We start from the raw sequence: 25499 nt of genomic DNA, 5'->3' as shown, positions 1-25499 counted from the left end.
CACCACCCGAGGATCGCGGCGAATGGGATTTTCGCAGCGAACATGTTGCAATCCGCCCGCCGTTGCTGCAGCAGATTCCTCCCCGGATCCCTGCAGCTTCCAGCTCTCTGCAAAGCTCGGGTGACCGCGGGGACTCGCGTCCTGTACGGGTAAATATCAATCGGTTTGCGCAAAAGGAAAAAACTCCGATGAGGTTTCGTTTTCAGGAGCGTGTTTCCTTGGGCCCTTTAAACCGAATAGCAAAACCTCAGGCCCAGGTACAACCAGTTTGCTGCAGGGGAGAACGAGCACGCTCAACTGGGCTCCAGCTCAGGTTAAAGTTGGCTGTTTTAAAGCTGCCTGATGTTGTTCCTGCTGCTTTATCCTGTATGCGAAAGCTGCCAGTTTTTTCTGAGCGCAGACTTGCATTCAAAAGCAAACCTCCCTGTTTTTAAAGGGACCTTGTCACACAAAAACAGACTTGTTACAGCACAGAAGGAGGCCATTCGGCCCATCCTGCAGGATTGGAAGGTCGCAAATGTCACCCCACTATTTTTAAGAAGGGAGGGGGAGAGAAAACAGGGAATTACAGACGTGTTAGCCTTACATCAGTCATTGGGAAAATGCTAGAATCTATTCTCAAGGATGTGATAAATGGACACTTGGATAATAATGATCTGATTGGGCATAGTCAACATGGATTTATGAATGGGAAATCATGTTTGACGAACCTGTTGGAGTTTTTTGAGGATGTTACTGACAAAATTGGTAAAGGGGAGTCGGTGGATGTAGTATACTTGGATTTTCAGAAGGCCTTTGATAAAGTCCCCCACAGGAGGTCAGTTAGCAAAATTAAAGCACATGGGATAAGAGGTAATATGTATTAATGATTCCTTAACAGGCAGAAAGCAGAGAGTAGTAATAAACGGGTCATTCTCGCGTTGGCAGGCTGTGACTAGTGGGGTACCGCAGGGATCAGTGCTTGGGTCCCAGCTGTTCACAATATATATCAGTAATTTGGATTTGGGGACCAAATGTAGTATTTCCAAGTTCGCGGATGACACAAAACTAGGTGGGAATGTGTGTTGTGAAGAAGATGCAAAGCGGCTTCAAGGGGATTTGGACAGACTTAGTGAGTGGGCAAGAACGTGGCAGTTCGAATATAATGTGGAAAAATGTGAGGTTATCCACTTTGGTAGGAGGAATAAATGTGCAGAGTATTTCTTAAATGGTAAGAGATTAGAAAGTGTAGATGTACAAAGGGACCTGGGTGTCCTTGTCAATAAGTTACTGAAAGCTAACATGCAGGTGTAGCAAGCAATTAGGAAGGCTAATGGTATGTTAGCCTTTATCACAAGAGGATTTGAGTACAGGAGTAGTGACGTCTTGCTTCAGTTGTATAGAATCTTGGATAGACCGCACTTGGGGTACTGTGCGCAGTTTTGGTCCCCTTACGTTAGGAAAGATATTATTGCCATAGAGGGAGTGCAGCGAAGATTTACCAGATTCGTTCCTGGGATGGCGGGACTGTCCTATGACGAGAGATTGGGGAAACTGGGTCTGTATTCTCTAGAGTTTCAAAGAATGAGAGGCGATCTCATTGAAACCTACAAAATACTTAAAGGGATAGACAGAGTAGATGCAGGTAAGATGTTTCCCCTGATTGGGGAGTCTAGAACCAGGGCACACAATCCCAAAATAAGGGGGAAGCCACTTAGGACAGAGATGAGGAGAAATTTCATTACTCAGAGGGTTGTGAATCTTTGGAATTCTCTACCCCAGAGGGCTGTGGAAGCTCAGTCATTATGTTTAAAGCAGAGATTGACAGATTTCTAAATTCAAATAACATAAGGGGATATGAGGCTAGTGTGGGGAAAAGGCATTGAAGTGGACGATCAGCCATGATCATATTGAATGGCGGGGCAGGCTCGATGGGCTGAATAGCCTACTCCTGCTCCTATGTCTGCACCGGCTCTCCGAGTGAGCAATTCACTTAGTGCCATTCCCCTGCCTTCTCCCCATAACCCTGTACATCCTTCCTTTTCAGATAACTATCTAACTCCCTTTTGAATGCTTCAATTGAACTTGCCTTCACTGCACTTTCTGGCAGTGCATTTCAGTTCCTAACCACTCACTGTGTGAAAAAGTTTTTCCTTTTTTAAAAATTCAATTGTAGGATGCTTGGCCAGCATTTATTGCCCATCCCGAATTGTCCTTGAACTGAGTGAATTGCTAGGCCATTTCAGAGGGCATTTTAAGAGTCAACCACATTGGTCTGTGGGTCTGGAGTCACATGTAGGCCAGACCAGGTAAGGATGGCAGATTACCTTCCCTAAAGGACATTAGTGAACCAGATGGGTTTTAACAACAATCAACAATAGTTTCATGGTCACCATTAGACTAGCTTTAGCTTTTTCATTCCCAGATTAATTGGATTCAAATTTCACCATCTGCCGTGGTGGGATTCAAACCCACATCCCCAGAGCAGTAGCCTGGGTCTCTGGGTTACTAGTCCATTGACATTACTACTACGCCACTGCCTCCCCTCATGTCACCATTGTTTCTTTTGCCAATTACTTTAAATCTGTGCCCTCCTGTTCTTGATCCTTTCCCGAGTGGGAACAGTTTCTCCCTATCGTTTCTGTCCACACCCCTCACGATTTTGAATACCTCTATCAAATCTCCTCTCAGCCTTCCACCATTGTCCATTAAAACGTATCAATCCATATATAAAAGTCTTGCCTGCGAAATGACCATAGGAGGCCCAGTATATTGACTGACTCCAATATCCAATGAACAGAACAAAATGATTGCTGTCAGATAACTCTTGTTTGCTCACATTAGTGAGACATTGCTGGATAATCCTAATTCCAGCCAAATATCCACTAACAGCCGTTTATCATGTTTAATAAAACTCAGTCCAAAGTAAAAAAGAAATTGTTGATGACGGACTCTGAAAAACTTTTGACCCAATGCCATGTTCTTTGAGTGACATCCATGTGTTCACATTTTGTAGTCACCTGGGAGTTCACCAGAGATCAAAACATGGGCAAGCAGTTGGAGAGGCCCTCCCAAAACATCCTGGATCTGCACCAGCAGATTTCCCCAAGCCCGGGAGAAGACCCATAGGGTGGTTCTGGCTGCCCAAGTGACAAAAAAAACATGGTTGGTGTAGACCAGAAATGGAGGCGATTTCATGAACAGTTGAGTGTTTTGGGGAAAAGTGCCGACTTGTCCATGTTTGCAGGTGAAAATCAGTCTGGGACTCTTACCTCCTGCTGCTGCTGAGAATTTGACACCTACTGCAGGCTGTATCAAAACTCTCACAGTAGTAGGGGCTCCACCCCCACAGTATGTATTCCAGGCGGTCATGTCAGTCCTCGCAGGTGAATGTAAAAGATCCCATGGCACTTCATCAAAGAAGACTAAGTGAGCTCTCCCTGCTGTCCTGGCCAATATTTGTCCCTCAGGCAACGTCACCAAAATAGCTGGTCATTATCTCGTTGCTGTTGGTGGGACCTTGCTGTGCACAATTTGGCTGCCACGTTTCCTACATTACAACAGTGATTGTACTTCAAACGGGGCGTAATGGAGTGTAAAGCACTTTGGGACATTCTGAGGTTGTGAATGGTGCACTATAACTGCAAATTCTTTCTTTTCTATGGGAGTAGCAATTACAGGAGGCCTGAGTCCCAAAGTCGTGAGAAGCATGGAACCGAAGAGCAGCACTTTGGCGGCACGGAGAGAAGTCTCAGAGCTGAGATGGGACAGGAAAATTCAAGAGTAGTACTGGGTGGGAGGGAGAGGAAAGCTTCGAGGGGAGGGAAAGCCTGAGAACCATATTGGGGAGGGGGAAGGGAATCATGAGTGGTGCAGAAGGGCAGATTGTTCCTGGAGAGTGTGCTGGGGTGGGGGGGGGGGGGGGGGTGTGGGTTGTGGGGAAGTGGGTGTGGGGTGGGGAGAGGATAACTGGGGGAAGCAAAGGGGCAGAGAAGAGAGAGGAGAGTGGAGAGAAGGTGACGTGAAGATGAGAATATTACAGGCACAAGTGGCGAGGAGGAATGAGCCAGCTTAGGAAAGGCAGGGAATGAGCAGGCCAGCGTTACCTGGAAAGGAGATAGTGGAATAACAGCACAAAATTAGTTGGGCATGGGAGAAAAGTGCTTGCTTGAAATGGTGTGGTTGGAGTGGAAGAATGTTGGAAGACTAGGTAGGGATATTGGACAGGAAGCATCTCTTAAACTTTGTGGGAGAATTGGAGACAGAAAGTGAATGTAAAAATGAGTGTGACAGTTGTGGTAGCTTTTAGGGAAACGCTGGACTGGTTGGCTCGCTGAAAACCCAAATCGTTCTTCTTTCGAATTGTGTAGACTAAGATCTATCAATTGTGAAGTAAAAACTTGTTTAAAATTAATTAGAACTAACTACTATTAATGTAAAAATTCGGTATTTTTCAGGGCAGCATGCCCCAGGGATATCCCAGAATTGTACCGCTCTTTGGTATGAGGGTAGCGTTTTGAAGGTTTGAGTATGATCTTAAATTTACTGACTATGCTCAATAAGACCGTTCAAATTCCTTATTTGATATTAAGTAATTTGCTTAGAAATGAAAACTAACTGAAAAGGTTTCCTCCAGTAGATAATTCACTGCTTCTGGGATAAAATAAAATAAAAATATAGAGAAAAAATATTGTCAAATGGACAAAGGTAAAGTGACATTAAATGTAGAGAAGTGTGAAGTGATGGATTTTGGTTAGAAGAATGAGGAGAGGCGACATGAACAATTTTAAAGCGGGTGGCGGGGGTGGGGGGGGGGGGGGGGTGGGGGGTGGAGGCGGCGGTGCAGAAATGCAAGACCTGGGGGTTCATGTACAAATCTTTGAAGGTGGCAGGACAAGTTGAGCAGGTTGTTAAAAAAGCATATGGGGAGCCTTTGCTTTTATTAATAGAGGAATAGAGAACAAAAGCAAGGAGGTTATGCTAAATCTTTATAAAACACTTATTTATTTGTTCATGGGATGTGGGCATTGCTGGCAAAGCCTGCATTTGTTGCCCATCCCTAATCACACTTGAGAAGGTGGTGGTGAGCCAGTAACCACAGATTTAAGGTGATTGACAAAAGAACCAGAGAGGACATGAGGGAACATTTTTTACACTGTGAGTCGTTGTGATCTGGAATGCGCTGCGTGAAAGGGCGGTGGAAGCAGATTCAGTAGTAACTTTCAAAAGGGAATTGGATAAATACGTGAAGGGGAAAATTTGCTGGGCAATCAGGAAAGAGCAGGGGAGTGGAGTTAGTTGGATCGCTCTACCAAAGAGCTGACTCAGACACGATGGGCCGAATGGCCTCCTTCTGTGCTGTATTATTCTATGATTCCATGAAAAGGAGCAAACCCAACTGTGTAAATAGTTCACTTCATATTCTTACAGGAATCTTTTTGTGTGTGAAGAGCGCCCATAATTTCAATGGCTTGTCTTATTTTCCACATGGTTGAAGCACAGTAGAGGAGTGTCATTTGCTGGACACATGCACTGAACAGGTGATTTGGGGAGTGATAGAGGATCATATATGACTCTTATCTATTGTTCTGGCTTCTTGCATTCTTTTTTTCCAAATATTTTGCCGGGTTATTCGGGGGAACTGTGTAAATGGATGTACAGCGTAGTGGCAGTTGGCAGAGATCACTGGAGGAATAAGCCAGCTCCAGTTGGGCAGAGACTGCTGGAGAAAATGCAATATTTGGGAGAGATCACAGGGGTAACAATAACAAGCTACATGCAGTGAACAGAAACAGGAGGTTCATGTGCTTTGTCGTTTTACTGTCCTTGGATTCTAGGGAGGAGGCTGCAGGAGCAGTAAGAGGATCAGGGTGGCACAGTGACGCAGTGGTTAGCACCGCAGCCTCACAGCTCCAGCGACCCGGGTTCGGTTCTGGGTACTGCCTGTGCAGAGTTTGCAAGTTCTCCCTGTGACTGTGTGGGTTTCCGCTGGGTGCTCCAGTTTCCTCCCACAGCCAAAGACTTGCAGATTGATAGGTAAATTGGCCATTGTAAATTGCCCCTAGTTTAGGTAGGTGGTAGGAGAATGGTGGGAATGTGGGATTAGTATAAATGGGTGGCTGTTGGTCGGCACAGACTCGGTGGGCCGAAGGGCCTGTTTCGGTGCTGTATGACTATAGACTGACTGGCATCTCTGGACACATGACCAGCTTCCCATGTTAAGGGGATTAAATTTATTGCATTTCTAAGGTGGGTTGGATCTGGTCTTTCCCTGTGCACCCAGTCTTCCCTTCTCGCATACTTACCAGTCCCACTTTCCTGTTCTAACCCACCACATTCCCCTCACCTGAGGCTGCCAGGATGCAACCCCACAAGATTTACAAAGCCTGGACCCTGTGAGTTCTCCATTGCGCCATCCCTCCCTGACCCCAGGTATCAAATTCAGGTAACCCTCTCTCTCCTGCTTTGTTCCAACCATAATTCCCCCACTCCCCAGTTAATATGGTTGAGATGAGGGGAAAAATGTATCTGCTGTTGCATATCCTTTCTTCCCTTCTGTACTGACTTGCTGGGGTTACCCTTCCATATTTCAGCCAAGTGTCTGCCATGTAGCTACCATAGACAGGGAATTTGGTAATCGATTTACTCATTGAGGGCAACACAGTTGAGCCCTTTCCTGTTCTAATCTAATGTGCACTTCCCAGCAGGATAGTGACCAGGAGCAAAATGTCTGGCCAGCTTTCTGCTTCCTCCAGCTTAGAGGCCCTGAGACCAATTGCAGCATTCCGACCATTGCCCTGGCTGCGATCCATTGACTCTGCACAAATTAATTGGATATATTTTAGAACGAGTGCTGATTACTGTTTGTTTGGTGTGTATAGTTTGAAAAAAGACCATTAGGTCTCCTGTGACGTTGCAGACAATGGGCTGGATTTTATTTAGCCCTTGGAAACGGGCTGGGAGACGGGGTGGGGGGTGGGGTGGGGGTGGTGGCAGATAAAATGGTGTAGGGTGGCTTCGGGTGGCATGTCCGATGTTTTCCTGCCCCCATGCCAGTTTGTCTGCTGTGGACATTGTGGTGGACAGGAAGTATCCACTGAGAGGCCAACTAAGCCACTTAAGTGCCCATTAAGGGCTGCTCCTGCCTCCACTGGCATTTAGTCAACATCAGAGGGGCCCACTGACATGGGGAGACTCTGCCAGGTGAGACCTGGTGGCCTCCTAGTGGGCTTGAGGGTCCCTCCTCTGGGAGCAATCTGTGGCCCATGGAGGGCTCCCCCAGCGGCGATGACTGCCTTCCATGGCCCACAGCAAGACACCCCCTGCACCTCCCCACACACTCACTGGGGCTTGCCTGACCCCGTCCCCACTTAACTTGGTCTCTTGCACGCTGCTTTGGGTCTCCTGCAGCACCAGCAGTGGCCACCACTCCTGGTGGTGCTGTTAAGCCACTGGCCCTCTGATTGACTGGCAGCTCTTGGGGCAGGATCTTGTCCCATAAAGGGTCAGCCTCTACAACAGCGGGCAGTTAATTACCTTCCCGCCATTGATCCGATAGAGGGCTGAGGTGGGGTCGCCCCCATGGCCGAGATAAAGTTCAGCCCAGTAAGTCAGATGCTACATTGTTTTATAATGGTTATACCATATAGTGCAGAATGTATTGTGAGGTGTTTAATGTGACCTTTCATTTTAAAGCCACAGGAGTAGTAAGTACATCCCTGTGTCAGTTAGAGGTTAGGTGCTGTTGGTGAGAAAGGTTTGCATGCTTGGAAATTTCCAGTTTAAGGTCAAGAGGGATCCACTGGTTTGAAGTGTGAGGTACGCACACTCGAGACAGACCATTTATATTTAAGTTAGCAGATTTCCTGTGGTGTTCCCCACAGTGAGTCACAGGATAGTCTTTCTATTTTATGATCGGCTGTTACTTGATGAAGCACGCAATTAGCATGGTCACTGATTTACAGAAACTAGCTCGGTCGAATTTAACTTCCATTATGTGGCATTCTGGAACTTTTGCTCATGTTTTGGGATCAGTAGTTACTCATTGGTACTTTTCTAGCCACCTTTTAATTTGTATATTTTCTCTTCAGTTCTAATTTGCTGCCCTTTTACTGAATTAACAAAGTACGATGCCAAAAGTAGGATTTTAGATGAGAAAAATTGACAAGCAGAAAGAACATACTAGATGCAATACTTTTAATAACTTACTAACCAGTCTCCTTTGGCATTGCAACTTCCTCTAAAGCTGCCCCCGCCCTAGCCCTGAACTCGCATCTTTCTCTAGTTTAGGAACATAGGAGCAGGAATAGGCTATTCAGCCCTTCGAGCCTGCTCCGCCATTCTAGATCATGGCTGATCGTCAATCTCAACACCATATTCCCACACTATCCTCATATCCCTTGATGTCATTAGCAACTAGAAATCTATCAATCTCTGTCTTGAACTTACTCAGTGACTGAGCCTCCACCACCCTCTGGGGCAGAGAATTACAAAGATTCATCACCCTCTGAGTGAAGAAATTCCTCCTCATCAGTCCTAAATGGCTTGCCCTTTATTCTGAGATTGTGTCCCCTGGTTGTAGATCCCACAGCCAGCAGAGACATCCTTTCTGTATCTACCCTGTCTATCCCTTTAAGAATTTTGTAAGTTTCTATGAGATCGCCTCTCATTCTTCTAAACTCCAGAGAATACCAGCCCAGTCTCCTCAATCTCACTTCATAGGGCAATCCTACTATACCAGGAATCAGTCTGGTGAACCCCTGTTGCACTCCCGCGATGGCAAGTATTTCCTTCCTCAGGCAAACGGACCAGAACTGCACACAATATTCCAGGTGCGGCTTTACCAATGCTCTATATAATTGAAGCAAGACTTCTTTGCTCCTGTACTCAAATCCTCTTGCGATAAAGGCTAACATACGGTTTGCCTTCCTAATTGCATGTTGCACCTGCAGGCGAGCTTTCAGTGACTTATGAACAAGGACACACAACTCCCTTTGGACATCAACACTTCCCAATCTCTCACCATTTAAGAAATACTGTGCACCTCCGTTCCTCCTACCAAAGTGGATAACCTCACACTTAACACATTCTATTCCATCTGCCATGTTCTCGCCCACTCACTCAGCCTATCCAAATCCCCTGGAAGCTTCTTTGCATCCTCCTCACAACTCACATTCCCACCAAGTTTTATGCCATCCGCAAACTTGGCAATATTACAATTGGTCCCCACATCCAAATCATTGATGTAGATTTTGAACAGCTGGGGCCCAAGCACTGATCCTTGCAGTACCCCACTGGTCACAGCCTGCCAACGCAAGAATGACCCATTTATTCCTACTCTCTGTTTTCTGCCTGCTACCCAATCCTCAATCCATGCTAGTATATTACCTCCAAACCCATGTGCTTTAATTTTGCTTACTAACCTCCTATGTGGGACTTTATCAAAAGCCTTCTGAAAGTCCAAATACACCACATCCACTGGCTCCTCCTTATCCACTCTGCTAGTGACATCATCAAAAAACTCTAACAAGTTTGTTAAACATGATTTCCCCTTCGTAAATCCATGTTGACTCTGCCCAATCAGACCATTTTTTTCATAGAGTCTATGACCAGTAATCACATCCTTTATAATAGATTCTGGTATTTTCCCTACTACTGACATCAGGCTAATGGGTCTGTAGTTCCCCGTTTTCTCTCTCCCTCCTTTCTTAAACAGTGGGGTTACATTTGCTACCTTCCAATATTCAGGAACAGCTCCAGAATCTATAGAATTTTGGAAGATGACCACCACTATACAGCCACCTCTTTCTACACTCTGGGATGTAGATCATCAGATCCGGGGGATTTGTCAACTTTCAGTTCCATTAATTTCTCCTGTACTATTTTCTGAACCTTGGTGTCATATTTGACCCCGTGTGAGCGTCCAACCAGATATCTGCATCATCGCTAAGATCACCTATTTCCACCTCTGTAACATCGTCCGCCCCCGTCCCTGCCTCAGCTCATTTGCTGCTGGAACCCTCATTCATGACTTTGTCACCTCTGGACTTGACTATATTCCAATGCAGACCCGGCTGGCCTCCGACATTCTACCCTCCATAAACTTGAGGTCATCCAAAACCCAGCTGCCCGTGTTGTTACTCGCACCAAGTCCCGTTCACCTGTCACCCCTGTGCTCGCTGACCTACATTGACTCCCAGTCGAGAAAGACCTTTTAAAGTTTTCATTCATTTCAAGTCCCTCCATGGCCTTGCCCCTCTGTACCTCTGTAATCTCGTCTAAATGGGGGGGTATATGGAGTTAGATCGCAAATTAGCCATGATCTCATTGAATGGCAGAACCCGTTTGAGGGGCTAAATAGCCTCCTCTTGTTCCTATGTTGGATACTGGAGAGACCTTGCCTACTGTTCCGTGATTGGGCCGTGGTATCTTTCACGTCCACATGGACCTCTCAGTTCATTATATATGTGTATGAAGATATATAGAACATGCTGATTTTTAATTTCATTTTTGTTCCAGCACAATAACATCTGCAAAAAAGGAAGTTAATGGGGTTCACCTCCATTATCAACAAACGGGGAAGGGGGACCATGCACTGCTACTACTCCCTGGGGCACTAGGTAAGTATACAGGATGTTCACCTTTTGATTTGATTTTATGCTCTGTAGGAACAGAATTTAACAGAACAGTCTTACCTTAACTGATCAGGTAGGTGATCACATTTCAAGTGTTATGATTCTGCTATCTACAGCTTACTATTTAAAAGGCTATAATTGCGTTTCAATAACAGCTACTTGCATTTATCTAGCACCATTAATGTAATAAAGCATCCCAAGGCACTTCACAGAAGCATTATGGAATAAAATATGTCACCAAGCCACATAAGTAGATATTAGGGCTGATGACCAAAAACTTGGTCAAAGAGGTAGGTTTTAAGGGGTGTTTTTGCCTTTGTCCCATGACATCTTTGTTATTTAATCTGTCCTGCCCTCTGCCCTATCACACACCTTCCCTTTGGTCCTCTTCCCCACCAAACCCGTTTCATTTGCTTAAAACCTAATACTTTTCTAACCTTTGCCAGTTCTGATGAAAGGTCACAGACCTGAAATGTTCATTTTGCTTCTCTCTCCACAGATGGGCGGCACAGTGGTGCAGTGGTTAGCACTGCAGCCTCACAGCTCCAGTGATCCGGGTTCAATTCTGGGTACTGCCTGTGTGGAGTTTGCAAGTTCTCCCTGTGTCTGCGTGGGTTTTCTCCGGGTGCTCCGGTTTCCTCCCACATGCCAAAGACTTGCAGGTTGAAAGGTAAATTGGCCATTAGCAATTGCCCCTAGTATAGGAAGGTGGTAGGGAAATATAGGGACAGGTGGGGATGTGGTAGGAATATGGAATTAGTGTAGGATTAGTATAATTGGGTGGTCGATGGTCAGCACAGACTCAATGGGCCGAAGGGCCTGTTTCAGTGCTGTATCTCTAAACTATAAGATGCTGCCTGACCTGCTCAGTATTTCCAGCACTTTCTGTTGTTATGATTCTAAACAGAGTGTTTACATTTCAATATTTTGTCATAATTTGTGTGATTTTACTAATAATAATACTGGATGATGTTTTGGGGCTTTCTCCAGAATATTATAGAAAGATACAGTACAGAGTTAATATTTGCATCAGTGTTAATGGTTGCAATCCCTTGCCTTTGGACAGATCACAGCTGGTCCAAGGTAGCTGGTAAAATTAAAACATTTGCTTTTATCTTTTACATTTCTACTGTGGGAAGCCCTGAAATAAAAAAAGTGACAAAAATAAACACCAAAACTGGAAAACTATCAATAATTCAACTTTGCATTTTAAACTTTCAAGCAAATTGTCATGTGTTTTGTAGCCATTTTAAATGTGCCTGAACTGTATCATCTACAGCTGCCTGCTTATGTCTTTCTGAAACCTGAGCCCATTTCACAGGCAGCTCATTGAACAAGGCCACCCATCAGCTATAGCTGATGACAGAGACTAGGAACTGCACGTGTTGCGAAATGCTAGCACTAATTACGAGAGCAGACCTTAATCTTGCGGAGTCGGAAACACGTCTGCACTCATCCTGTATGGAACATACGCCGTTGCTTTTGATCCTCCTTATTGCTGCAACTTATTTTAAAATGAATTGAAAGAAGCATACGTGGTTTATGTTTGGGCGGACATGTGGCAGATTTAAAGCAGAGAAATGTGAAGTGATACGTTTTGGTAGGAAGAATGAAGAGAGGCAATACGAACTAAATGTACAATTTTAAAGAGGGTGCAGGAACAGAGAGATGTGGAAGGCTGTTAAAAAACGCTTTGTTAACAGAGGAATAGAGTACAAGAGCAAGGAAGTTATGCTAAAACTTTATAAAATACTGGAACCATGATTTATGAAGGATGTCACGGCTTTGGAGAGGCTGCCGAAGAGATTTACTAGAATGGTACGAGGGATGAGGGGCTTCAGTTATGTGGAGAGACTAGAGCAGAAGATGGCTAACGGGAGATTTAATAATGTTCAAAATCATGAAGGGTTTTGATAGAGTAAAAAGGAGAAACTGTTTCCAGTGGCAGAAGGGCCAGTAACCGGAGGACACACATTTTAGGTGATTGGCAAAAGAACCGGAGGTGACATGGGGAAACATTTTTTACACAGCAAGTTGTTGTGATCTGGAATGCACTGCCTGAAAGGGTAATGGAAGCAGATTCAATAGTAACATTCAAAAGAGAATTGGATAAATACTTGAAGGGGAAAAATATGCAAAGCTATGGGTAAAAGCAGGGGAATGGGATTGATTGGATAGATCTCACAAAGAGCTGGCACAGGCATGGTGGGCTGAAGGGCCTCCTGTGCTTTATCATTCTATGACTCTATGTGTCGTTCTTTATATATTTGGGTAGCTACAACTGACTTTGTGCTGCTGGGTGCAAGACTGACCAAGTTTGTATCTCCTCATTACCCGACTAGGATCTAATGAACCCTGCTCAAAGTGCACTGATGTGGCTGTTGATTGGCCAGAGGATTGAGCTCGGCCGGGAAACCCACTGGGAAACTGGCCAAATAGACTGTCAAGCTCGCATGATAAACGGGCTCTGGTACAAGAGAGAAATTACTGCCCCTGGACTGATATCCCAGCAAGGTGTTAACGTCTTCACGAGTGGAAAAAACTGACAGATACGCAGAGGGATAAAAATCTATTTTAACCATTGCTAAACAGCAGAGTGTGAAAATCTGAGTGATGGTGTTTCATCTGTTGCACCTTTAAGTACTGTAGAACGGTATGTGCTGTATTAATGAACATACGTCTGAAAGATGACCCTCTGCGTGGAATATGTAAGAATGGGCAGATTTACATTCAATTTTACTTTCAGGAAGCAGTCAGACTGATTTTGGACCTCAGCTTAAGTCCTTGAACAAGGAATGTTTCACAGTTGTTTCCTGGGACCCTCGGGGCTATGGACACTCCATCCCTCCACAACGAGAGTTTCCTTTGGATTTCTTCCACACGGATGCAAAAGATGCTGTGGACTTAATGCAGGTTAGTGCGTTGTAAAAAATATCCTAAACTCCCCACTGCTGGAATTTCTGTGGTCAAAGTTAGGCTCAGCACAAATCGTAAAAGTGCAAACTTTGAATTTTGTTGGAATTACTAACGTTGTTAAGTTCTGTGCAGTGAGATACTGTCCAGTTGTTAATGTAATGGAATTGAAAGCATTTTGGAAATGTCTGATTCCCAACAGCATGCTCAAAGCATTTGTTTGGCTGTTTTGTTTCTATTTGTGCCTTGTTTTATAATATATATCAATCTAAAATTAAAGGAGCGAAAGAAGGAAAAGTGCAATAAGATAAAGTGAGAAAAGAAACAGAAAATAAAAGTTAATAGAATTTAGGTATATTATTCCAATAATAAAATGAAAATTGTTATGTTTAGTCAATGACAGAATTTTTCATTTTATACCAGAATTTAAAACTACTCAGCATGCAGCTAAACAGATATAAAAGCAAAATACTGCGGATGCTGGAAATCTGAAATAAAAACAAGAAATGCTGGAACCACTCAGCAGGTCTGGCAGCATCTGTGGAAAGAGAAGCAGAGTTAACGTTTCGGGTCAGTGACCCAGCTAAACAGTATTGGAAAGGTAGTTGCCATCTTCGATTATTGAAAGGCTGTTTCTTCTTTAATTGTGTTTCTGCTTCTGTTTTATTCCTTCCCATGCTGTAGTTGCCTTTCAAATCCCTCCATGGCCTTGCCCCTCCCTATCTCTGTTACCTCCTCCAGCCTACAAGCCTTTAAGATCTCTGCACTCCTCCGATTCTGGCCTCTTGCACATCCTGATTTTACTCACTGCACCATTGGTGACCATGCCTGCAGCTACCAAAGCCCAAAGTTCTGGAGCTCCTTTCCTAAACATCAATACTTTTCTACCTCACTTTCCTTCTTTAAGATGCTCCTTAAAGCTTACCCCTTTGACCAAGCTTTTGGTCACCTGCCCTAATATCTCTTTATGAGGCTCAGTGTCAAATTTTGTTTTCTGGTTGCTCTTGTGAAGCGCCTTGGGACATTGCGCTACGTTAAAGGCGCTATATAAATGCAAGATGTTGCAATGAAGAGGACGGGGAAAGAATTCAGCGCACTGAGCTGATGTCTGTCTTACAAAAATATGCCTTGGAAGTCTTCTGTAGAGGTATATGCAGCATACTGAGCTGTTTAAAGTGCCTTCCTGGGGACAGCCAGTCCCAGGTGAGATTGCAGGTCCGTCTGAAATTGAAGGCTTCATTACAATGAATGTAATTATTCTGGAACACACAGAGATGCCCCTTAAATTGTATCAAGTTGAGGAGTCCAGGCACAGTCGGTTTCTATTGGTTGAGATATCTATTTTTAAAACAATGAGGAATATTTAAATATTTTTAGTAAATAGACATCAACACGGTTCTTTGAGCAAAAACCCTCTAGACTTTTCTTCCTCTTTGATTTGACAAGGACTCTGGGAGCTCGGAAACATCGATGTATGTTATAACAAGCTGATGCACTCATTCCACTCAGTACTTTATTGTATTTAGTTAAAGGCTTTCCTTTGTTTAATTTATTTGCTGTGTTCTCTGACTGTATTGTGGAATTTTTTTGGGGGTCTACCTTTTCACTGTATTTTGTTCAAGGGAGGAAAGGGTTAAATAGAGAAAATGTATGCGAATTTCTCAAGCAGAACCAACATAGCCTCTGTTGAGGATTGTAAGATTTGCTGCCTTTGCCTGCAGGTGAGCAGGTTTTCCTGCGTCTGTAAGGCAGTGAGCGCTCTCCATTCTTGCTCAGAGGAAGGGTGCACTATTAGTTTCTTAAGAACAACAGAGCTTGAAGTAGTTCAGCTTGTTTCAGATTTCCAGCATCCGCAGTATTTTGCTTTTAATTTAGAGCTTGAAGTAGTTCAGCTTGGTCACAACTGGGCTGAGTGAGGACAAAACTGAAGCTAAGGTGAGCAGAAAATATATCCACTGTGAGGGATGGAGGCAGGTATCAGCTGTATTTTTTCGTGATATATGCTTCTGCATCAGCCACCTGGTTGGCCCAAAATACCTAGGCATGTGCCGAGATATCCATTATCATATTGTAGCACAGTATCATGAATCTTGTTGTTCTTTCCAGGCATTGCAGTTCAAGAAGTTTTCTCTTCTGGGTTGGAGTGATGGTGGAATAACAGCTCTGATTGCTGCCTCGAAATATCCCGGCCTGGTTCACAAATTGGTTGTGTGGGGTGCAAATGCCTTTGTTACTAAGGAGGACGTAAAACTTTATAATGGTGAGTATGTTTCTTACGTGGTTTTAGGGGAGATGGTGGCGTAGTGGTAACATCACTGTGCCCAGGCTAATGTCCTGGGAATACGGGTTCAAATCCCACCATGTCAGCTGGTGAATTTGAATTCAATTAATTAGTAAAAATCTGGAATTGAAACCTAGTCTCAGTAATGGTGCCATGACACTATCGCCGATTGTCATAAAAAATCCATCTGGTTTGCTAATGTCCTTTAGGGAAGAAAATCTGCCATCCTTATCTGGTCTGGCCTACATGTGATTCCAGACACAGAGCAATGTGGTTGACTCTTAACTGCCCTCTCAAATGGCCTAGCAAGCCACTCAGTTCAAGGGTTATTAGGGATGGGCAACAAATGCTGGCCTTGCCAGCGATGTCCACATCCCGTGAAAGAATTTAAAAAATGAAACATTGAAATACACAGATAATAATCCCCCCAACCCCCACCCCTGCCCCCAGCAGTTACCTGAGGACCTGAAATTAATTTCCAAGATGGGTGAGCTGCCAGTGGCGGTGTGAATGGCATTGGCAGTTTGCCAAACTTAAATAGAACCATAGAACTATAGAAAATGAGGCCTGAGGCTGAATTTCGAACCGGCCTGTGGTTGGGGCATGCACAGCCTGCGTGGTACTGATTCTGGGCCTGAAAACAGACAGATTTTTAACGCCATGAACTTTAAATCTCCCTCACACTAGCCACAGCTGTAAAATTGGGGAGGAGAATCTAGGCCCGTATGTTAGAAAAATCCTTATTAGCTTAAACCTGTTGCATTATCCAAAATTCTGTGATGTTGATGAAAATAAATCATTGACTAGCAGTTGAAAGCAAATTGTTTTTGCAAGAGCAAGGGTGTTTACCTTACTCTTTCATTTTCCCTTGTTTTTTTCCCCATCTGGTTCTCCCAGAACGTTCAGCAGCTTTCTGCTCCTTCATCTATGCTGTTCTTGAGTCAGCTGAAGGCAGGCGTTTGACCACCATTAGATCCCTGCACTTAAGAAATGCTGCTTCAGATTCCACCACCCCCCCCCCAACCCTGCCGCCACCCCCCACATAATCTTAATCCAATGTGTACTACACGGATCTTCTATTATAAGACATTCATAAAATGCCACTGCCTCATGTTGCTAACTGGGAAGGTTTTGTCCTTTCTGACTGGGAAGATTGAACATCCAGTTTGTTCTCTAAACTGTTCAAGCATGAAATTCCACAGGGGTTATCCTGATCTCCACTCGGAATGACTTTAAATGGCTGAGACAGACCTTTCCGTTATTTCTGTGGTGATTCCACTGGATTCCCAATGAGATTACAGTGGGAGAACGCCCTGGAATTTCTCTGTTACTTTGCGATAGTGTTGTTTCCCACTGTATCCGGCATTTTGATCCTCACCAGTCCTACTTGATTCCAGCTGTTCGAGATGTCTCAAGATGGAGTGAAAACATGAGAAAACCTAAGGTGGAGATGTACGGGGCTGAATATTTCGCAAAGACTTGGGATGCCTGGATAGATGGCATCAGTGAATTTGAAAAAGGAGCCGATGGTAAGATAAGTATCGGGAAATGAAGATAACAGGATTTGAAAGATCAGGCAATGCTCATATATCAATTATAATAGCTTGCAGTTTCCTATTAAGTTGTTGCAGTATAAATACAGTTTGGAGCCCTAATACAAAAGCAAAATACTGCAGATGGTGGAAGTCTTAAATAAGTACGAAAAATGCTGGAAATACGTAGCAGGTCAGGCAGCATCTGTGGAGAGAGAAACAGAGTTAAATTCTGTTTGGGTGACGGGGGTCTCAACCACCGCAAAAGTGGCAGCGAGAGCCTGCCTCACCTCATGCGGAAGGCCCACCAGATCAAGTGCCAATTAGGCACTTAAGTGGACAGCGGTGGGTCTTCCCTGGGATCAAGGACCCTGGCGGTGGAGGTTCAACCTGCTGAGAGCTGCTGGCCAATTAGAGGTTGGCAGCTCTTTAACTCAGCAGTGCCACTGCTGAGTTAGGTGGCTGCTGCTGGTACTGGACCCAGGCCACAAGTAAGTCACAGCAGGAGGGGCTTCGCGGGGTGGGGGTAACGGGGGAGGCAGTTGTAGGTGGGTTGGCAGCAAAGGGTAGGGGGTGCCTCTCTGCAGCTTCCCCCACCCCTTCCCGATGCCAGGTCCCTCATTCAGGCACGAAGTGCCTTTTAACAAGGGAACCCACCTGAAGCTGGCAAGCAGCCCACAAGGGTTTGTTTGGTGTGCTCCCCACACGGTGAGAGACCTACCTGCTGCTGAGCTAATTCCGGCGGTGGGCTGAGGCCCTTAATTGGACACTAATTGTCACTTAAGGGCCTCAATTGATGGGGGGGGGGGGGCGGTGTGGGAAGGCCGTTCACAGGCCTTCCCATCCGGACTTAAATTGTGGGTGGGGGGCACCCCCCTGCCACCATCCCACCTGATTACATGCTCCCCCCACCTCCAGACCTGATGCAGGGGCGAGCATAAAATTCCCCCCAAGGTTTCAGGTCAATAACCTTTTATCAAAACTGGCAAACTGGTTCTGACGAAAGTTCATCAACCTGAAACATTAACTCAGTTTCTCTCTCCACAGCTGCTGCCTGACCTGCTGAGTATTTCTGTATTTTCTGTTTTTATTGCAGTTCAAACCTAACTGGCAGAATTTATGTGGCTACAAGCTTTGATGCGGCAACCACTAACAGTGAGAATAACCTTGATTACAGAATCAGTGGCTTTGGGGAGACAGTGAAACAGTGGGATTAGTTCTAGATTGCTCTAACATAGAGAATGCAGAAACACAATGATTCGAATGGCCTCCTTTTTGCTCTAAACTTCTATGGTTCTACTGATCATTGCAGATGTGGGTTTTATTCCTTGTCTGCAGTTAGTTAACTGTTATGAAAGTGCTTTGTTTTTTGTTAATTTTTTTTGAGGACTCTTATTTAAATTGTGGAAATGGATTCATTTTGGAAGGCTGAAGATTTCATAGATGCTGGATATTGGTTTATTTGGGAAAACTTAAAAGACTCCATGGATGTGTTTTTCACAAGGCTCACTGAGAGGTCTTGTTTGAAAACAACTTTTTACTGGAAGTCACATGCCTTCAGCTCAATAAACAACAGAAACCTTGGTGACCTGGGGAAGATGTTTACAGGTAAGTGACATGTCAAGATGTATGAGGGTCACGAGGTTCTGACTGGCTGTTTGGGGTTTCACCTCTGAGATATTGTTTGGTACAGTTGGTGTAAACCTGCCAAGAGAAAAATACCCAGCTAATCTCTTCTCTACCTCTTTGAAAAAACCCAGCAATTCAAGTGTGCTGGCTGAAACCTCTGATGCCACATTGCTCCTGGAAAGTCTACCAGACTCATTCTCGCAGTCTCCAGAATGAACTGCTTCAGAAAAGATCCCAGTGACCCGTTTTTGTATACTCGGAAGCCAGACTGTGTGCCATTTTGGGACACAACATATCTCATCTTTTTTTTCAAGAATTAGCAAGTATTTGGCCAAGATGAGTTTTTTTTTGTATTTTTGTAAAAGACCTCTGCAGAGAGAATTTCTTTTTTTTTTCAGTGTGTGTGTGAGTGTATGCTTGTGGGGTATTTAAAAAGGGAACTTTCATATTTCAATCTGTGCGTTAATGCTTTGCTTCGTTGCTGGATAAGTCTTGTTTTATAATAAACTGATAATTTTGTTGTTTATTAAAGAAACTTGGTTGGTATATTTTATTCTGGGATAAAGAGTAGAGTGTATGACTGACCACATCGGTAACTGGGTAAACATTTAAATATATGTTGTGACCTGTGGAGAAGTGGAACTAGAAAAGACAGTGCACTCCTCCCACCTCGGTGGTAACATAACTGACAGAGCATCATCATTGGGTCAATATTCCTCCGTTCACTCATATTTTGCAACAAAGTTGGTGTAAATATAAAAGCCAGAAAATGCAGTGTCTGATTTTCACATGGTATTGTTGTATAGTTTTACTCGAAACAGTGTAGTAATTTTCATTTGGTTAACTTATAAAGTTGTTTATAGTTAAACACATTTACTGTTTTGTCCAACTTGTGCAGGATGGCATCTATAGAGTGATGTAAATGTAATGGTTACCTTTTTAATATGATATATTTGACAAAGCAGTCTTATACAGAATTAACATGCAACCTGGATTTAGCAATGAATATGGACATTGCTTGATTGCAACGATATTCAGTAGAAATACTGGTGGATGTGAGACCACTTCTAAGATCCACAACCCTGGTGTTGAATGATTGTTTACATGTTATGCCAGGGTCTCCTTGGCTACAGTACTGTTATAGGCTCATGACCAAAAAGTAGCTCTCTTTCATTCTGGCTTGACTCCCATAGTTTTTTATTTATTCGTTCAAATGTGGGCGTCGCTGGCTAGGACAGCATTTATTGCCCATCCCGAATTGTCCTTGAGAAGGTGGTGGTGAGCTGCCTTCTTGAACCGCTGCAGTCCTTGTTGTATAGGTAGTCAGGAGGTGAGTTACTTGCCACAGAATTCTCAGCCTCTGACCTGCACTTGTAGCCACAGTATTTATATGGCTCGTCCAGTTCAATTTCTGGTCAATGGTAACCCTCAGGATGTTGATAGTGGGGGATTCAGTGATGGTAATCCCATTGAACATTGAGGGGAGATGGTTAGATTCTCTCTTGTTTGAGATGGTCATTGCCTGGCACTTGTGCAGCACGAATGTTACTTGCCACTTATCAGCCCAAGCCTGGATATTGTCCAGGTCTTGTTGCATCTGGACATGGGCTGCTTCAGTATCTGAGGAGTTGCGTTTGGTGCTGAACATTGTGCAGTCATCAGCAAACATCCCCATTTCTGACCTTATGATGGAGGATAGGCCATTGATGAAGCAGCTGAAGATGGTTGGGCCTAGGACACTACCCTCAGGAACTCCAGCAGTGATGTCCTGGGACTGAGATGATTGACCTCCAACAACCACAACCATCTTCCTTTGTGCTAGGTATGACTCCGACCAGTGGAGAGTTTTCCCCCTGATTCCCATTGACTCTAGTTTTGCTAAGGCTCCTTAATGCTATACTCGGTCAAATGCTGCCTTGATTTCAAGGGCAGTCACTCTCACCTCACCTGAGGACTTTCCTTTCCATTTTTCCCATGTGAATTGCACCCACCCACCCCCCCGCCCACCACCATCATCTTCTGAATGCTATTAACTCCTTGCTGGTGTTCAGTTCCAAAGCAATATTTTGTCAAAGTGTGAGTCTTAACAGTGAGTGACTAAGAGCAAAGGAGCAAATCACATCCGAGTCCAATCCTGTCTCCAACTTGCATCCACAAGTGCACATTTCCAGCAAGGGTTAATCGTTAGTGAGAAGAGAGGAACCCTAGACCAATTTCTCCTTCTGTGTCCGGGTTGTGGTTAATTGTAGCACCCCCAACAACTGCCCCTGCTACTCATCACAGGTCAGGTCAGATATTGAGTGTGAGACAGTCTTTGTCTATATTGCTAAGCTGTTCTCTGATAAACTCAGGGGAACTTGAGAAAAGTCTTATCGATTGAGAACAGCTTTACATGTCCAACATCAGCCAATTTGATTTTTAATATCTCTTGGTGCTGCAGCTGTATATATTGCTCCCAAATATATTAATCCTTAACCAGAAACCACATCAGGTACAGAAAGAGAAATAGAGAGGGAGTGAAAGATTGGAGTAAGACAGGGGGAGAAAAGAGACTGAAAGGAAAAGATTTTAAAATTTAAAAAAATGTGATGTTTTAAAAATCTAAGAACAATTTACCACTTGAACGAATGATACTCCCCAGTTGAAATTGTTCAATTTCTGGGCTGGAGAGGTTGATTGGCATTGCATTAAGAGTTATCTTGTTAATAGTTGTATGTACAGAACTTGAGTATTGCTGAAAATAGAGACATGTTGCCAAAGCTTTTTGTCTTGCACTCATCAGGACAGTTCCCAAGAATACCAATAAAATAACAACTTTATACTGTATGGGAAGAGAGTGCTGATTGGTTGGCAAGTGAACTCTGATTGGTGGAGGCATTGCTATGGAAAATGCACCAGTTTACGGTGACTAACAGTTAACTGCCAAGCTTTGTTTGAAATTTAAACCAGGCAGCTTGACTCTGGTCAAGGCATTGTCCTGAGGAGTGAACCAGCGAATGGCAGTCACTTATATTGTGTACCTGGAACAGGCGCAATATTTGTACATGTTCTTTCTGTCTGCAAAGAACAGGGCCCTGTGTATTAATATATGTAGCTTCCAGTACATGCAAATGCGCCACACTGTGAACCTTACTGACAATCTTAAATTGGTTGTCAGAGTAATTCTTAGCACACTGAGGATTATTTAGCAAATGTTGTCCAATCGCGGAATCACATCTGATATTGGACACTGTGTTTTGAGTTTTGCAAGCACGGGCTGGTTGGGTATGTCCTGTACCTTGCCCGTTATTTTTCCTTACATTGGTATTCTTTCAGATTGTCCTGATGAGTGCAAGACGAAAAGCTTCAACAGTATTTCTCCATTTTCAGCAATTATCACATTGTTAAAAATGTATTTACATTAATAATTACCAGACTTAACTTTATGTGGTTCGTTTAGTCATCAGTTAATATGCAAATTCAGCAAGTCCTTAAGCATAACAGGGAGGTCGAGGGTCAGATGCCGTTTGTGTGAAACAAACGGAGGAGCGGCATAAATTGACCAGCAAGTTCTGGAGATTCACGTCTCTCAGCATATCTCCCCAGCTTCAGACTCTGCTGGCTGATTTGCACATTAATAATGGCATGTGTCGTTAACGGGCAAACATTTTTTGAAGATTCAGCCCAATAAGTTTTTCCCATTCAGATCCTGAGTGACCTTTATGTTTTCAGTTTTTATATAGAAAGAAATTGTGCTCATATATTATTAAAAGCTATGCCTATGTTGGCAAATTTGTAAAATAAAAAGGATTGATATTCTGATTGTTTTTTATACTATGATAGAACCTGTAAGCATCAAAAGAATCAGTGCATTAAAAAAATTTCTGACGTCATCCGGCACATACCCACTTTGTTCATATGTGTTTCTATTGTAGGAAATATTTGTCAAGATCTTCTTCCACTAATCAGATGTCCTACACTCATAGTTCATGGAGAGAAAGATCCTATGGTGCCAAGGTATCACCCAGATTACCTGCACAAGCACATCAAGGGCTCCAGGTGAGGATCTGATCAGTGTATTGTTGATTTAATTGGATGCGGACATGCTTCCTGGAGGATCTTCAGGAAGGAAGGAAAAGGTTTTCTGTATCTATTTTGTGCAGGCCAAATAGAGGGTACAGTGTGGGAAAATCCAGAAACATTTAACCTTAACCCTTTTGCATCCAGAACCTGTTACAGGTAGATCTGTTTGTAACAAAAATGCATATGTACATTAAAACTTAATGGGGGGGGGGGGGGGGGGGGGGTCATTTTGACTTGCAATGGGAATTGAAAATCTGATGGGTTCTTTAATGGGTGGGTAATCTGCAGGTGAAAATTGCCTGCATTGACACAGTTTGGAGACAGGCTAGGGTTTTGACTGCTACTCCACTCTCTTTCCAATTTGTGCCACATCAAGCGGTAAGTGCTAAACAGAGAGTGCAACAGCTCCCACTTTGGCACTCAGTGCTAACATTAATCACAAACAGCAAGATGTAACAGTTTCTCCTTATTTACTCAATCAAATATAGGGTTTTAATAGAGTAAATAGGAGAAATGTTTTCGACTGGCAGGAGGGCCAGTAATCATTGGATACAGATTGAAGATATTTGGCGACAGAACTGGGGGTTATGGGGAGATGAGACTTTTTTCTATGCAGTGAGTTGCTATGATCTGGAATGCACTGACTGGAAGGCTGATGGAAGCAGATTCAATAGTAGCTTTCAAAAAGGAATTGGATAAATACTTGAAAAGGAAAAATTTGCAGAGTGGGGGCATGGGACTAATTCTATAAATCTTTCAAATAGCCGGCATAGGCACAATGGAACGAATGGCCTCTTTCAGTGCTGTATGAGTCTATGATTTTATAGAACAGTGCAACATAATCACTGTACAGTCACATTGACATGATATTTCCTATCTCCTTTAAATGTTGGAAAGGACTTATACACCCAGTAGGGGTTATAATGGGCAATTTTACCAATGTGTGCTCCTTCTGCAGAGCCTTACCTCCCAGCAGGACATGCCTGGAATTTGGGTGCATGAATTTGTATATTTACTGCTATAGTCTGAACTTTACAGGACCTCCTTTGACACTTGTCATCTCTTCACTGTGATTCTTTTTATTTCTCTGTCTACAGACTGCACCTGATGGAAGAAGGCAAACATAACTTGCATTTGCGGTTTGCTAAAGAGTTTAACTGTCTTGTGGAAGAATTTTTAATATCAGCAGACTGACAGTTTGTGTGTTAATGCTGGCAGCAAGAGCTTTGACATCTTGATCTGAAGACAGTCACATTTCTCTAACTGGCACTTTGTCAATAAAAGCAAATTTCTGGCTCAGATACTGAGGGCTGCACAGCATGCAGAATGCACTTGAACCAAACACAAGTATTATCTGTGCAACTGTGCAGGTCAACCATTTAAATAAATACATATTAAAAATTAATTCTGTCATTGCAAAATTTGATTGGGTCTTCTAAGTTTGTCAAATATTAGTTTCACCGGTAGAAATAGTGCTTGAATCCATCACTAATGGCAGTTGATCTAAATTGACTCCTGTTGCAGCAACACTTTGATTTTAAAATTCTCATCCTTGTTTTTAAATTCCTCCATTGCCTCACCCCTCCCTATTTCTGCGACCTCCTCCAGCCCCACTCACCTCTGGGAACTCTGTGCTCATTGATTTTAATTTCTCCACCATTGGCAGCTGTGCCTTGAGCTGCCTAGACCCTAAGCTCGGGAATTCCCTCCCTAAACCTCTCCACCTCTCTCCCTCCTTCTTTAAGACGCTCTTTAAAATCTACCTCTTTGACCAAGCTTTTGGTCACCTGTCCTAATATCTTGCTATGGGTGGTTTGGTGTCAAATATTGTTTGATAGTCACTCCTGTGAAGTGCCTTGGGATGTTTTACTATGTTAAAGATGCTATATAAATGCAAATTGTTGTTGTGGTTGAGTGGCTTTTAGACTGGAAACATCTGGCTTCAGTAAAACTGTAGCAAAGCAGTCGAGCAGAAGAGCTTAAATAGCTAAGAGACATCAGCTAAGTTGCTCCACATTTTCATTTTTCTCTGTATTAACTGTTGACTATCTAATAAAGTTTCCATTTGCTTTTAAAGAACTCGACTGTATTTTACAGGGTGTGTTTATTTCTTTGTTTCCTCTGTCATCTTAAGTGTACATTTGCAGCTGAGAAGGCAGTTTCTTGGTGCTTTTCTTTTGCTCTTTAGTTGATAATTAAATGATCGGCGTGCGGTCATAATCCAGGGACGTGTCCATCAACCATTCAGAAACGGCGATGTTGAGAATTTGCAAAATTGAATACTGCGACACACAATTCAGATATTCCCAGTCAACTGAAATTGCTCTCAATATTTTATATACATAGTAAGAATGTTACATATGTTCAAATATGTATATCTAACTATATCGAAAGAATTGTGCATAGTGTCCACTTTCTTAATTCCAGTGTCATAATCCTTGAGTCACACTATGTGTCGGCGCAAAAGTA

The 25499-nt window shown here is 43.5% G+C and overlaps 1 protein-coding gene across 1 annotated transcript; it reads left to right on the top strand.

Moving 5' to 3' along the window:
• Nucleotides 1-25109, top strand: bphl (biphenyl hydrolase like). The gene is made up of 7 exons (XM_068054727.1): nucleotides 1-149; nucleotides 10498-10598; nucleotides 13360-13526; nucleotides 15633-15786; nucleotides 17205-17336; nucleotides 22883-23006; nucleotides 24128-25109. The coding sequence occupies exons 1-7, from the start codon at nucleotides 43-45 to the stop codon at nucleotides 24222-24224; spliced, it is 882 nt and encodes a 293-aa protein (XP_067910828.1). The 5' UTR covers nucleotides 1-42; the 3' UTR covers nucleotides 24225-25109.
• Nucleotides 25110-25499: the final 390 nt, after the last annotated feature.

Source organism: Heterodontus francisci, chromosome 2, assembly GCF_036365525.1.
Source record: "Heterodontus francisci isolate sHetFra1 chromosome 2, sHetFra1.hap1, whole genome shotgun sequence".
NCBI classification, from domain to species: domain Eukaryota; kingdom Metazoa; phylum Chordata; class Chondrichthyes; order Heterodontiformes; family Heterodontidae; genus Heterodontus; species Heterodontus francisci.
The sequence above is the reverse complement of the archived record's forward strand: the minus strand, read 5'-3'. Positions and strand labels throughout refer to the sequence as shown.